The sequence below is a fragment of the Metopolophium dirhodum genome, chromosome 3 (genome assembly GCF_019925205.1).
Source record: "Metopolophium dirhodum isolate CAU chromosome 3, ASM1992520v1, whole genome shotgun sequence".
In the NCBI taxonomy this organism is placed as follows: domain Eukaryota; kingdom Metazoa; phylum Arthropoda; class Insecta; order Hemiptera; family Aphididae; genus Metopolophium; species Metopolophium dirhodum.
The window spans coordinates 3,964,063-3,979,774 of record NC_083562.1 but is presented as its reverse complement, the minus strand read 5'-3'; the positions used below and the strand labels follow the sequence as shown (position 1 = coordinate 3,979,774).

Genomic DNA, 15,712 nt, shown 5'->3' with positions numbered 1-15,712 from the left:
GAAATATATATATACATATACATTATACATGTCAATTAAGTTTATGCGTTTCTAGAAATAAAAATAAATAATCATATGAGCGCGTTATTTAAAACGTACTTAATATGATGTGCAGGTCCCACGAAACATAATATTTAAGACTATTTTAAATTGTATAATATAAACACTGTATAAGTGTATAACTTTTGATGAAATTTAATATTAGTCTCGTGGTAGCTGTCGTGGGATTAAATAGTATAAGTGCTATTTACTGAAATTTACGATGATAATATCTTGAGGAGTTTCAAAGGATGGAAGTTGTCGTATTGAATCCGTTCCAAATGTCCGCTGCGACGAGTCGTCAGTCAGTGCAACACACAATAATTATGCAGAATCGGAGTTTTAAAACCTATTAAAATTTCTTTGGCCTTAACCTTTTAGTATAGTACCTGAACTAATAAATCTATTGCTTAGTGCTAATGAACTACTATTGTTGTGTAATGATTATAAGTTTACTATATTAAACAATTAGTATACAAATTAGTTTATTTTTAACTTTTTAACTTTAACAGCATTACCTTATAGTATTTTTACATAAGGGTAATTAGTAAAAATTATACAAAAATACAGTGAACGAAAAAACGATAAAATAAACCGAAAGCGGAGTTGCACTTTATGAGCGTAACTAGTGTTTAGCAGTCTCGGAATATCCAACGAAAACAAAAGGTCCTTCGTTTTATACTCGCCATTAAAAAATACAAAATCATAAAAGTAAACAATGAAAAATTCAATTAGTATATTCTTCATCCTTCAGTAGGTACATTTAATATTTTATAATTAACTTTGTAAAAACATTTGGTATATTAAAACAATTAATTAATTGGATACAAAACACAATATTTTTTATAAATGTATACACGGCTGTCTCTAGAAGCGAATAATTATAAAATATCATTATTCATTAATATTAAATTAATTAATAAAACTCGAATACTTTTTTCATTGGAATATCGACAACAATAAATCAAGGCCCAGTGATTTGTTGTCGAATGGAAATCAAAACTTTTGGTTGTGCCGAAATTATACTCAACCGTCTGTCTTCATTTATTAGGTCTCTCACTATGGAAAACTGATCGATAGTACCAAAACCGTTGTTGTAATCGATTTATTTTCAATAACTGATCGCTATAATTTCGATACACACTCGTTCTTGGGTACCTATTACTATTAATTGTTGTCGGTTGAATGGTTTTAAATTTGTCGAATGATGTGACATTCAAATCGGAATCGACGGTTGCATTTACATCGTTAGAAAAGTCTATTTGAAAACACACACTCTACGTTTGTCCGTACACCACCAAATACACCAATAGAAATATTTTGCCCGGTGTCTTCGCTGACTATTATAGTCTTGATAATATCTAAGATCTAGATATCTCATTCTTAAGTCGCTGCACCGACCTTGAATTTGTCTAGTCGGTTCGTTGTGTATTTGTTTCTGCTCTCGTTTTAGTTGTTGTTGGTCAATTTGAGCAGTGATAGTAACTACGAATGGCTACGATACTATGTCCGTAATTACATTTTTTTAAGACGTGTGTCCTTTTTTCGTCTTTGAATTATCGTTTTCCTTGGTTCGTTTTTGTCTATTTCGGATGTCTATGATTGGTGTTGGTTTTACATTTTACCGTTTTTTTTTTTTTTTTGGCACCGAAAAGGTCTGGTTTTTTGGGACACTCGTATATTATTCTCTCGGCACTATGTATCAATATTTTCGATACAATCGTTCATAACTCCAGGCTGGCTTTCGAGATATAGTAACATATACGAACGAGTATTCAGGTTTTGAAATAAGCATCATTGTCTATAACATTTGGACGCCGCTTTTCTATATCCAGTAATGTAGACTCAATACAGTATTATTTTTCACGTTTCCTTTATCGATAAAGGTACAGATCAGACCTACACGCTATACGGATTACCTACACTGTTCATTGGCGTTTCCATTTGTAGTAGTGTAATACACTTTGGGTTTTATTTTTACTCTTGCCAATGTAGGTTGACATAATTTTTTGATAATAACTGATAATTCTAAACTTTTCAATGTGAACAGTAGTTTAATCAGGAAAACCAAGGCCACTACACACGCGTTTAAAAGAACTAACTTGACATGTTTCCTCTTATCTCATTCGCGTGACCGTGTCCATTATATATTGTATAATACCTACAATGTATGGGTAATGATATAATATTGTATGGGTGTCACATTGTGTGCGTAAATAGAGTGGTTATCGGCTGCTGTAGCAGTTTTATCGATGACCGCCGCGGTTTTCCGGTTTTCGCACGCGCTTTGCCTACAATTATTTTCATATCGACCTCAACATGAACTGCGACATTCCCTTACCCCCCCCACCGAGGGTCCACGCAATATTATAATATTATGCTACAATATAGTCGTATAATAATAATTATTGTTGTTGTTGTTGTGCACCGTACGATTGCGTTTTCGCCGCGCTATCTCGGAAAGTCATCGTCGACACGCGAGTCCGCACATACCAGCTCGCCAGCTCTATACCAGAAATAATAATAATAATAATGATAACATTTATCATACACGCCGCGTGCTGCGTTTGTACACATATTATTATTTATTATTATTGTGCGCACACAATCGCACAAATCACACACAATAGCGTGTGTGCGCCGTCGTTAAAAGCCAACTGGTTTATCGTGTGTGGCAACAGGCAGTCGTCCTCTGCGTTATCATTGCGTTTGCGGTGTCCGACATTTAACATCGGCGGCGGCGGCGGTGGCGGGCGATGGCGCCTGCGTACACGAGTCTTATTATTAATTCCCGTGTACCTTATCTCAGCGTTTGAAAACGTAAAAAAATAATAATATATTATAGCCGACGACGAACCACTCGTCCACCGCCGCCGCCGCCGCCGTCTGGCCTGCCATATGGCGACGCCGAATCGCAAAAATAATCGAAAAAAAAAAAACACACACACTTTTCGAGATTTGTTGTTTATCGAAATCCGTGCGCGCGCGTGTGTGTGTAACATGCCCAGGAGGGCGAATAATGTCGGGTACTACTACGACGACGATAATTCAGTGAAAAAAAAACCGCAGGTACCGGCGCGCGTAAACTATATAATAATGGTAGTGTATGTATATGTAATATATAATATATATATATATATAAAAAACGTATATACACAGCATAGGTATTATCATCATTATAATATGTATATAGAGGTACACACGCGTATGTAGGTACATAAACAACACGACGTAAACGAGTTTCGGTGTCGGGCGAGAATCGGATTTCGAATATTATTATTATGCTGCTGCGAGAACATCTGCCGCCGATCATCGGTCGTCTGTACAACTACGGTCGCGCGTCTCGCTCTCTCGCTCCCTCGCTCTCCCCCCGGATCGCTGCTGCTGCTGCTGCTGGATCTCTGGATCTCGACGTCGTGTCTCTCTGTCGCGCCGCGGCCGGGTACCTATATTGTGTTACCGCGGAGAGACACGGGCGGGACATGTGTTGTGCGCGCACACACGCACAAGCGCGCGGCCTCTTCGAGATTGCACCTGGCGGACCCGACCGTATAGCGCGCGGCAGCAGCTGCTCCGGTGCCCGGGACACCCGGTCGTCGCGATCCGACGACCGGCCACCCATCCCGGGACCCGGAATCAGTTCTCGACCGACGTCCGCGGAAGACCCATCACCGTCGTCATGTTTTCGTGCAAGACCCGGTACGCTTGCGGCCGGAGCCAGCAGCAGCACAGCGACAGCGACGAGGACGGCAGCTACGGCTTTGGGACCGTGGGCAACAAGACCCGGGCCGCCGTCACGGCGGTCGGACGCGGTCAGTCTTCGTCGTCATCGTCGTACTCCGACGAGGGCGACTATCACATCTACGGCAACCTGACGTTCGGCTACAAGCCGATACTGAAGACGCGGCTGTCGAGCGCGGCGAGTTCGGTGCGCCGGCGCGCGCCCGTCAAGCGGACCGTCAGCTTTTCCGGCGTGCACCGGTCGCCGCCGTCACCGCCTTCGCCGATGAGGCGCCGCAGCAGCTTCCGGCCGCCGCCCCCGTGCTATTCGGTGGCCGTGCGCAGAGCCTCCAGTTTCTCCACCACCCGGAGGAACGTCGCTCAGATGATCGCCCAGAGGCAGCGCATGCCGTTGCCCGGCGAACACGTCTTCACGCCGCCCTTGCCGCGACCAAACGAACGCGTTTTCCCGTCGCCGCCCTCAAACCAACGCGTTTTCACGCTGCCGCCGTCGTTGCCAGACGAACGACGCGTCATCGTTAACGGCGAAATTGTGCCACAGACGATCCTTCACACTAGCCGGGTCGTCGTCGACGTGCACAAGACGACTGATCGATCGGAAACGCCACTGACCGTGATCGAGCCCACCGTAAGTACCTTGAACGCCACTTGGGGCCAATAAATCGCTGAATTATCGATCATCGACGCAGTTTTCCTCTTCGAGTCTTGTCGGAAAAATCGCGTCTCCGCGTATGATATTATATCACAATAACAATATCGTCTTGTAGTGTTGTTATTGCCGTGATCATTGTTATTATGATAACCTGTTGCTGTTTTGCGGCCACGGCACATATAGGTACGAGAAAAGTATGAGCACGTAACGTACGTCGTTCTTTTCCTTTTCGTTTAAATACGTTTCAGTAGCAAACGACGATGATAATAATACAATGTAGTTATACCTACGTACATGGATGGTGGGCACCACGCCTATTGCGTGCTCTCCGGTGTTTTCAAATAATTATAGTTGTGACAATTACATTATTATTATTATTTTTGCTGTTGTTGTCGTACACTATACGACACTGTAGCACGTACAATATTATTTTATTATTGTATAGTAGCTGGTGGTTCCTTATTACTGAGTGCGTATTGTAGGTTGATATAATATTTGATTGTATTCGACTGAAAATGAAACATAATATTCAACACGTCGCGGGACGAGAATCTAACTCTTACCTATACAATATATAGGTACTCGTTTCCTCTTATGAATCCCGCGCCGGGTGTATATTGTTATTATTTACCTATACGATTGAACGTGGAATTCGTACATAATAATATGTAAGTAAAGAGATATCAGATACTTATCAAAACATTGATAAGATTAAAAGAATGTTCAATGAAATATAATATATTATACGTACCAATGGCACATTATATTATTAAACTAAATTATAACAACCTTGCTAGGAGTTGAGCTGGGTATAAATTTAAATAGAATAGAATATAAGAGCCTATCGAAGCATTCTGTGCATATAGGCTGATTGCGGCTTTATGCTTGAGTTGTGAGTGGGAGTGGTCATGAAAGAGAGTGCGATTTCTGCAGAAGTGATATCGAGGGTGGTCGGAATTTAATGCTGAAGTCTGAAGATATTATGCATGTCGATGACGGATGAGCATCCAATTATAAATACAAATACACCTATTGTATAAGAACCATCACCGCAGTAAATAACGTAAATTCCATATACTCGGCATACAGAAAAGTCCAAGACTAATCGCAAAAATTAATTAAAACGTTTTGTTTAAATACGAATTACGCGAATTAGATTGACGTTAAAAAAAAAATAATAATACAATTTTTATTATCAGATTTAAGTTAAAAATAAGTGTACAACGATGGCGGCCTGACAATATATTAGCCGTGGCCGTCGGTAGATGTTGTCAAATTTCTGTAAAAAAATTCCTGCGCGCCGCCGCCGATCGGCGTCGGGAGAACTGTTTGGTTTTGATAAGATTTTCTTGTCAGATTTTCGACGAACGCAAATCGATCAAAAAACGACGCAATCGTCCCGTAAATAGTCATTGTGACATATTATGTTATTAATGTGAATCGACTGCGCCGGTCTTCTTTCGATAGCAATATTCACGTGATATAATTATATAATACGCGCACGAACTAATTAGTCGAATATTTGGGTGGTTTTTTAATGGACGAGGCCGACTTTTTACTGATTATTATGCATCGCGTATACGATAGTAATAATAATAATCATCGGAATAATTATTATTATTATTATTACAGAGGAACGCGAAGAACAATGGCGCGTTTAAAATATCATACAATATAGGCTTCGGAGTCTTGAAAAACGCGCATAATAATAATCGAGACAGTTGACCTAACACAATGCATTATGCGCGGGGATCATTGTTTCGTTTTTAATTGAAAACATAATGTTTTTTTTTTATTTTTTTTTCGTATTGAAACGACCTATGCGGCGTACCGCGTATTTATATGCATATTACGCGTGTGTGCGGGGTTGAGTCAATATTAAAACGTTTTTTTTTTTTTTTTTTATGACTTTTATACTTAACGCGTCGTCGTCCGATGCTTATAAAATGACGCAGGCCGTCGTCCGTTTAGCGCCTCGCTCGTCGTCGTCATTATCAACCGGCTGGGCCCTGCAATGACGATAGAAATTAATCGAAAAATCGCGTGACCTATATATTATTATTTTATATGACGTGCACCGTGCAGTTTTTTAACTGCGTGTCATGATGTATAATATTATCACATCATGTGTTTGGAGAATTATTATAATTTTCAAACTACCGACGACGCCGCTCCACAATAACTTGTGCGCGTGGAAATTGTAATAATATCGAAACGTGTGTACGCGCATGATTATAGCGTATTATCATCGTGTTGTACTGACACGCGTAGTGGAGACAGATTATAATATTTTATTTCGAACCGAACGTCGACGAGATTTGCGTGCACGAGGAACGCAACGGACGGTTGAGGATAAAATATAGCTGTAACCGTCGGTCGTCGTATCGGAAAAATAATCGAAAAACGTCGTAGGTATTTCGACCGTGCAGTGTGCGCTCGTCGTAGGTAGGATTTTCGTAAAATATAATACGGACCTGTGGGGGGGGGGGTCGGATTCGTCGTTCTTCGGCCGCGAGGGGGAGCGGTCGCGTTTGTAAAGAAGTTTTGACGTCGCACGAACACGAACTAGATTGTATAATAGTAATAATATATATATTATGTATAACGTGAAAACCCAAAACGTCTGAGGGTCGTAGCCACCCCTCGACTTACATGCAGGTGGGTCGTGTGTGCGCACAAATCGAAGACGTACCGCACACGCGTACCTCTCTGTGTCTAGAATATATTTGTTCGATTATAATGCCTACGTTTTATTTTCCATCGTCGGAATAACAATTTTCGTCTGTTTTATTGTTTTGTAGAGTTTGGACAAGAGCCCGTCCAAGCCGATCGACAATGTCATCTTGAAAGCCCCCAACGCCACGGACATTGCTGGTCAGCGGATGGATTCTTATAGATTCTCGATGGCGAACTTAGAAGGTAAGTCGTACACGAAACATACGGAACGGTTGGGTTTAATGACAATAATGATGTAATTTGAATTTTTTTTTCGCGTTTCAGATACTCAAGACGTAGACTTAGACGCCGTGTTGGGAGAGTTGTGCGCGTTGGAATCCCAATACCAGAGCACCAACAGTCTATTGGATTCGGAAAAAATCGGTACGTAAATCGACCTCGGGTTTTCGTCGTCCGTTTCGCGTTAATATATTATATTGTGATACGTGATAATAATTAATATGAAATACGAAAATATAGTTGACAATTTATTATAATAACGTGACGTTCATTTGTTTATCATTGCAGATTACAATTCAATAAACAGGATGCTGTCAAATTCAAATCAAACGGGAACAGGTAAAAACCGTCACGACATCATACATGTTTAGAATATTATATTCTGTTATATTGTGTTTCACCGCGATTATTTATTCATACGCAGACAACAACGACAACAACCCCTTATCGTTATTATAATATATAATACGCCGGGGCAGACATTTCGGGTTTGCCGATTGTGCGGCAAATCACAAAAATCTTTTCTTTACAAATTTTTTTTCCCCCGTCTCGCGGTATATGCACGTACAAATAATAATACCTGTATGATATATATATATATATATATAGCACTAGACAGTGCCCATATAGCCCATTATTATTATCATTATTATTATAACTCACAATACGGTTACCGTTCCAATAATAATACGGTCGTCGTCTGGGAAGGGTCAATATCAGGAAAGAGGCACCTGGCCAATACAATACCGTGGTTGTTACGCCATCACTCCTCCGGTCCGACAATCGTGGTGTCGTTTTTGGCCGCGGTCCAAATGGTAATGAATCAAAAAGACGGTTCGTGACATTCGGTCCGTGTATACGTTTAAGACTGAGTGGTAAGCCCAATTCTCTGGACTTTACCCAAATCCGATAGATGTTGTGTAGCACAAATCGGGGGAATACCCTATCGCAGATAAATCGCGATGTAAGTCCGATTTCACTTATCCCTTTTTTCTATTTTTTTTTTTTTTTTGTCGACATTTTTCTTCCGATCGCCACCGCGCGTAGGTCTCTTACTATATACACGCAATACAAATGACGTACATAATATTATGTGAATCGAAATAGCGTTGTAAATGTAATAAATTGTATTTTTCTAGTGAGGACAGACAGTCCGGACAATGATTCCGCGTTTTCCGATTGCGTATCGTTGTTGTCGAGCAGCGAGAGTTCAGCTTCGAGCGGCACTACCAATCACTCTGCAGGAAACAAAGTATGTATTATTGTACGCGGTTAATCGTTTTTATATTATTTTTTTACTGTCGCTACGGTATTAATGCGTATCGAGCATATCGCATAATACCATCGTAAACCACGACTGTCATTCGTCTATAATAATAATATTTTATACGGTAGTAATACAGTCGCGATATTATCCATTATTATTATTATTATAAATTATATTATTAATGTGCGCTGCTGCGCATTGTGCCGCGTCGACGGAATCGTTTTTTTTTTTTCTTTTAATAATGATTGTTACTCGTGTGTTTGTTGTTGCGCTCTCAGGAGTCGTCTAAAGCGGAGAAAATCCGTCTGGCCCTACAGAAAATGAAGGAGGCCAGTGTGAAGAAACTGTTCATCAAAGTGTTCAACGACGACGGTGGGGCGAAATCGCTGCTGGTCGACGAGGGTATGCGCTGCAGTTATGTGATGCGATTGTTGGCCGACAAACATCACATTAATCTCGGACCGCGCTGGGGGCTCGTCGAACATCTGCCCGACCTTCACATGGGTACGTTGACAAAAAAAAAAATCCAGAAAAGAATCCATACTTTTGCAACACGTGTTAGATTTTTAGGTTTTTTATACATTTTTTTTTTTTTACACGCTTTTTTTATTTTTTCAGAACGCGTTTACGAAGAACACGAGTTGCTGGTAGACAATCTGATGCTGTGGACCAGAGATTCCAAGAACCGTTTATTGTTCGTCGAACGGCCCGAGAGGACGTTGATATTCGAAAATCCGTCGTTGTTCAACACCAGCAATCAGTCGCTAAACCACGCGACTAGTAACTTTGCACAAGTAAGCACTGCACATATTTTAAAACGTAACCGCGTAATATTTTAGAAACAACGGTTATTACTGTTCGGTTATAACTGACTTACCTTCGAATGGAAGAAAAAAAATAAAAATAACCATTCAAATATTATATTTAAATTACCACGGGTGGTAAAAATTAAAAAAAAAAAATAGTCCTTTATATTACTTTTTAAGCGATTTATATAATAATTCAACGATAAGACCGATCGATTAACCCCATCGCCTAATCTGGGTTGTGATCTGATATTATAAGTTGTGCTCGTTTTAAAAAATTCGTTGTTTTCGAGTTTTTTTCAATTATTTTTAACACCTACGGTGTTTTTGACCATAAGTCGCACGTTGGATCATAGCCCCTACCAACCTATATATATACGATACATATATATTATATCAGTGCCCCCAAGCATACCACTGCAAACATAATTTTTACTGACCAGTTTTTTTTTGCATTGCAGGAATACTTTTGCAACGGCGGACTTCCGAGCGTCGAGGGCCCGCTGTACATCAAAACGGACTCGAGGAAGGGCTGGAAGAAGTACCACAGCGTTCTCAGGGCTTCGGGGCTGTACTATTACAAGGACAAGACTTCGCGGTCGCCGAAGGACCTCGTTTGCCTGGCCACGTTCGACGTGAACCAGGTGTACTACGGCGTGGGCTGGCGGAAGAAGTACAAGGCACCGACCGAACACTGTTTCGCGATCAAACACCCGTGTCTGCAGCAGCCCAAGTCCACCAAGTACATAAAGTACGTGTGCGCCGAGGACGAGCGGACGCTGCAAAAGTGGATGTCGGCCATACGGATCGTCAAGTACGGACAGCAGCTGCTCGACAACTACGAGTCGGCGCTGGCCGGCGGGGACTCCGGCGACCTGTCGCAAACGTCGTCCATGTCGCCCGCGCCGCCGTCGTCGTCCGGGACGTCCCTGCGCCGCGACGGTTCGATGGTACGCGGGACGGCGGGACGTGGGTCTGTGGGACTCGATGACGACGTCGCCGCAACCGCCGCCGCCATGATGTTGGACGACACCGAGAGCGGACTGTCGTCAGACTCGGGAGGTTCGTCGTCCGGTTGCGACGTGGCGTTTGAGTCCGACTACCCGCCGTGCGGCACCATCAAGCGGAAGCCGCCCAAACTGCCGCTGACGGCCACCACGCGTCAGCTCACCTGTTCCGTAACGGAGACGTCGGCGGCGACAGCGTTCGCCGCGGCCACTGCGGCCGCCAACCAACAAAAACCCGTCAAATCGGTGAAGTTCGCCGACCACCACCAGCAGCCGTACCAGCACCACCAGCAACTGCAGTACCAACAGTACCAGCAGCAGCACCACCAACAACAGTACCACCATCACATGCAGCACCGCCGGACGCCCAGTCTGGAGTCGTTGCCGCCCCCGCCCCCCGAACTGTTGGTCGACCACGACGGCGATGTCGACCATGACGACGACGACGAGCTGATAAACGCGGTGCCTCCTCCACCACCCAAGCTTCTGTCGCCGCCCAGCACAGCATTCCTGGCCGACCTGCACCGGGTCGTCTGCAAGAAGTGGCAGGTGGCGCAAAAGTGCAAGCTCGACACGATGGCCACCCCGCACGAAGTGCTCGGGTTCCGGGATCCGGCGCACGGGCTCCAAGTGCAGTTCACCGACAGTGGCGCGGCTGGCACCAACAACGCGTACAGTCGTGAGGCCAACGTCAGCAACTGGGTAGCCGAACATTACGGGCCCAACAACCTGTACGAGAATGTGTACCCCAAGCAGCACCCGGGTCCGGCCACTTGTTCGTCGCCACCGCCACCACCGCCACCACAACAGCTTGCGGCCCAACATCTCCGGTCCACCAACAAGATCAACAAGCGACCACCTCCGCCGCCGCCCCCGAGGTCCGAGAAGACTCAACTCACAACCGTCGTCTCGTAACGATGAGTACCATCATTATATACTCATTCCGTTCGTTTTTCACATTCTATTTTCCGTTTTCTGTCGTGTCTCGCATGTACGGCTCGACGCGATATTGTTAGTCGTTGCCGTCTATAGAGCCGTTTTGTCGCTTCATGTACTATACCTACTCATACTATTTATTTTATTAATTATTTTGTTTTGTACAACCGAATTGTGTAATATTGTTAGTGATCGTTTTTTATTCGATCGGTTTATAGTAATATATAGTAGTAATACCGTTGTAGTCAATATTGGGAAAATTAAACCGTATCGGAAAATCCCCTCGACGGCCAAGGCTTCAGGGTCATACTGTGCGTTGTGACAGTGCAGTAGCCACAATCGATCAAGCAGGTTTCATCAAAATCATATAATCCCAATTATATAAATTTCCGATGTCTCAATTTAACTCATTGTTTTAAATTAAAGATGTCATATTATTATTATGTTTAAAGCCTAAATGAAGTACAGCTGTTTATTTTATTAATATGTTTCAGTTAAGCTATGAAATTATGACAGTTTATGATTAATAATTTCGATAATAGTTAATACCTTAGACATTTAAACTTAATTATTTAATTAATTGTAATATGTCTATGATCTATAATAATACAGTTCTAAATGGTACCTATTTAAGTCTTAAATTTTTGGTGGAAAATAATATTATATTTTATTAGTAACAATGATGCCTGCCACCGGCTGACTGGTCATATTATACAACCTTTTGTTAATACGCTGTGGCTAAAACTCATAGTAAGACCCTGGGCTAGTTGTTTTATTTTTGTTTGTGTAGCCACGGTCGTCCAAAGTAGGAGAACAACAGCGTCTTCCCTCACACCTGTGTTTTGCGTTAATTTATTAATTTTTCTTTCTACAAAATAATATGTTACTAAAAGACTGTATTTTATTTTATTTTTTTTGTGTTAATATTAATAATCGTAATTGTTTATATACATTTATATTATATAATGTTTATTCGTAATGGTATTACAAACATAATGTTGCAGTTCTGATATTGTCTTTGTTGCAATAGTATCGTAATTGGTGCTTAATTTATATATCTATATAATAAATACATAACCATGTATTGTAATATGTTTACATTTTTTTCTTCATATCACGATGTTATTTTACATGGTACAGTGATTATTATTATTTTTGCTGCCCAAGTCTTCGACAACATTTATCTTTTTATTGTACATTAATTTCCAAACATTATGATTATGTTTTTATTTTTTATATATATAATATTATATATAACTATAATAATTATAAGTTATAACAAATAAAGTAATTTGTGACTTTTTTTTTATTGTATATCGAGTGTTTAAGTAATTATTTTATCATCACCGATGATGCAGAAGTTCATATCATCTCGTTTCTTAGGAAATGGTATTTTGTCACGACACTGTCTACTGCTATAGTGTACCAATGCTGTAGATTTAGATTTATTTGAACATGCGTCAAACTCCATTTTGTTCTGTGTGTTTGTATAAATTCTAAATGTAATATTGATCAAGTCAATCAATAGTATGATTTGTATGCCTCTATTTTAAAAGTGTAAAAAGTTAACTACCGATAAAATGATAAAACTAAATATGTTATAGCAATGGTTTTTTTCAACTCTGTACCCAATTTCACGTAAAACGTGATGTATAATCTTTAAAATTGTCCAAACTGTTCAAATATAAATAGTCCAAAACAGTTATACACAATTCATAAAATATCTTTTTATATTTTTATAAACACACAAAATCCAAATGGTTATCGCTTAACAATTTTCGATAGTCGCATTTTACTTGTACATTAAAAAAAAACCTTGTTATATTTACTCGAGTTGTAAAATTTGTACTTTTTACAACTATTTAAAAAAATAATCTTGATAACAATTTGAAAGTATAATATAATTTAATTTGAGGTTGAAACAAAGATAACGTCGTCTCAGAATGAAAAGGTTCCAACGTAATCTTTGTAATTGTTCAGGGTAACGTTTTTAAGTTAGCCTGTACCTATCGTTCACGTATGAATTGGAACCTTTTCATTCTCTGTATTTAATTGTATAATAAATGGATCGATACGATTTCAGGATTGAATTATACAACAAATATTAAATGATAATATGCAAAAAAGTTGATTTAGAACTTTTTCATTCTGAGACGACGATAAGCTATGATGTAGGAACTTATTTTGTTAGAAAAAATAATTTATTGGTGAATGTTTAGCAGAGAAGAATTCAGACTGTTTGGCGCGGTTGGATTGTAATTAAAGTTATTATCTAGATTGAATTTTATGGTCCTATTGTCATGAAATATTTTTATGCAAGGAAATTATTAATACTAATAGGTTTAATATGATAATAATTATAGCTAAAATATATAATTTTTATAACAATGTAGGTATCACATTATTAAATAATATGATAAATTATTATACACAATGACATATTGACATACCCTCGTATACAAATGTAATTCCAGTCTTAAAATCCAATGTGTACTTACCCACAAGTCATATAGGCAAATAATTGCCAATATCAACATATTTGTAATCGTATGATAAAGAACTTATCATAAATAGAAAAGATCTCAATAGTTTAATCCATTGTTTAGTGCATTTCCTAATAATTGTTAACATAACGAGCGTCAGTAGAATTTAAACAATCAAAATTGTCGAACATCTGTTTTTTTTTTCAAATATTTTGTTAAACTTAATAAAACTATGTTGTTAAGATTTTGAAAAAAAAAAACATCGTCGACAACGTTTTTTTTCCTATTGGCTATTTTATAATGAAAGTTCAATAGTTTTGTTATAATTATTGACGTTGGTGGTTTGTACAGAACTGTTTTTTTTTAATTTTTCATAAGCACACGACAACCCAATAGAAGTAACGACCGTAGTGTATAGAAGCCACTTCACACTTGTAAATCCATTATTACAGCCAATTGGATATTTTTATCAAAAATGTTTTTGTTTTATTCGGTTGTGAATCAAAGATGTATTGTTTTGTATTATCAAAAACAGATAAACCGTATCTTTGTTATATTTTTTTTATACACATAATATGTCCAGTGTGACAATGCTTGTAACATGATGTCATTTTTTTTTATGAAAATGCTGTAACTTTTTTTGTCAAATACACATTTTATACATAGGAAGTTAAATGGTTTAGAAAAACGTTTTTCATCTTTATAAAAATGATAAATAAATATAATATAATAATATTACCTAAATATTGTTGTATTCATTTCATTTTTCAAATAAATAATTCTTCAAATTGCCTATTCAAAACCCCTTATAAGTGGTTGTATTGACTATCCTTATGCTCTACAACATACATAATATAAATAAAATAATAAATGTTTTATAGGTACCGAAGGATAGTAATTTAGATTTCAGAATTAAAAATTATTATGAAGACGATTGCAATAATAATACAATTATTATAATGCCCTATAAATGTGGTTTTCCGAATATTATTGTCATCTAGTAATTTAGTAATAGTAATAGTAGTCATTCTAGAAATTTCCCGTGGTGCAAAATGTGTAATATTTACACTTTAAATTATATCTTAATTAATTCAATACTATAAAAAGACGGGTAGTACATTAGAATAGATAAAAAATTATGTAGTTAAAGTTGAATAATAATTAAATAATGTTACTAAACCAGAAACCCGGTAACATTAGAATATAATACCTAATAAAATTTTATACCAAATAAAATATTTATAACCCGAATTCTGTATAGTTAACACTTTTATTCGTTAAAATAATGTTTTGATATCGAGGGGCGCAGTGAAAATATCACAGAATATAATATAAATAAATGTAATGGTTTTATTTAAATTTAGTTTCATTTATTCTATGGTTTCACGTTAAAATAATCGTCCAGTGGGTGACGTATGTTACCCAATGAAGTATTGGTAAAACGCATATTGTGCGTATACGCCTTTTTCACTAATAGGTAGGCGACAATGGTAAAAAACCTTATCGTTGTGAAGGTCAAAAAAACAATTTCTAGCTCACCAGAAATAATTAATTTCTCCCAGCTTTATTATGACTATCGAGTAGGTACTTAATACTTTTAAAGAATGATGGTAGGTATGTTGTGGATATTTACTATAATATTTTACCAAACGTGAAAGGAAAAAAGCTGCAAATTGATAACGAATTTTATTTTTGGAAATTTACATTCATAAAAAATTAATACAAATCCATAAACGGTACAAATTCGATGAAAGGTCGTTGGTTCTCAAAATATCTTTTGATTCTTAATCACCTAATATCTGGTACAATCTGAGGATTGAAAATTA

General features: G+C 38.7%; 1 protein-coding gene across 4 annotated transcripts in view; it reads left to right on the top strand.

The window, feature by feature from the left end:
* The window catches only part of LOC132940548 (amyloid beta A4 precursor protein-binding family B member 1-interacting protein), a 44,181-nt gene extending 31,688 nt beyond the window's left edge, over nt 1-12,493 (top strand). For 3 of the 4 annotated variants that reach the window (XM_061008269.1, XM_061008268.1, XM_061008270.1), the window contains exons 3-9: nt 7,234-7,351; nt 7,433-7,531; nt 7,676-7,726; nt 8,527-8,639; nt 8,933-9,158; nt 9,273-9,448; nt 9,922-12,493. In XM_061008269.1, the coding sequence (XP_060864252.1) occupies nt 7,234-7,351; nt 7,433-7,531; nt 7,676-7,726; nt 8,527-8,639; nt 8,933-9,158; nt 9,273-9,448; nt 9,922-11,382 (2,244 nt within the window). In that variant the 3' untranslated portion in view covers nt 11,383-12,493. Of the gene's footprint in view, nt 1-3,338; nt 4,409-7,233; nt 7,352-7,432; nt 7,532-7,675; nt 7,727-8,526; nt 8,640-8,932; nt 9,159-9,272; nt 9,449-9,921 lie in introns of those variants that run through there. The other variant, XM_061008267.1, reaches the window with a different exon arrangement.
* The last annotated feature ends 3,219 nt before the right edge of the window (nt 12,494-15,712 follow it).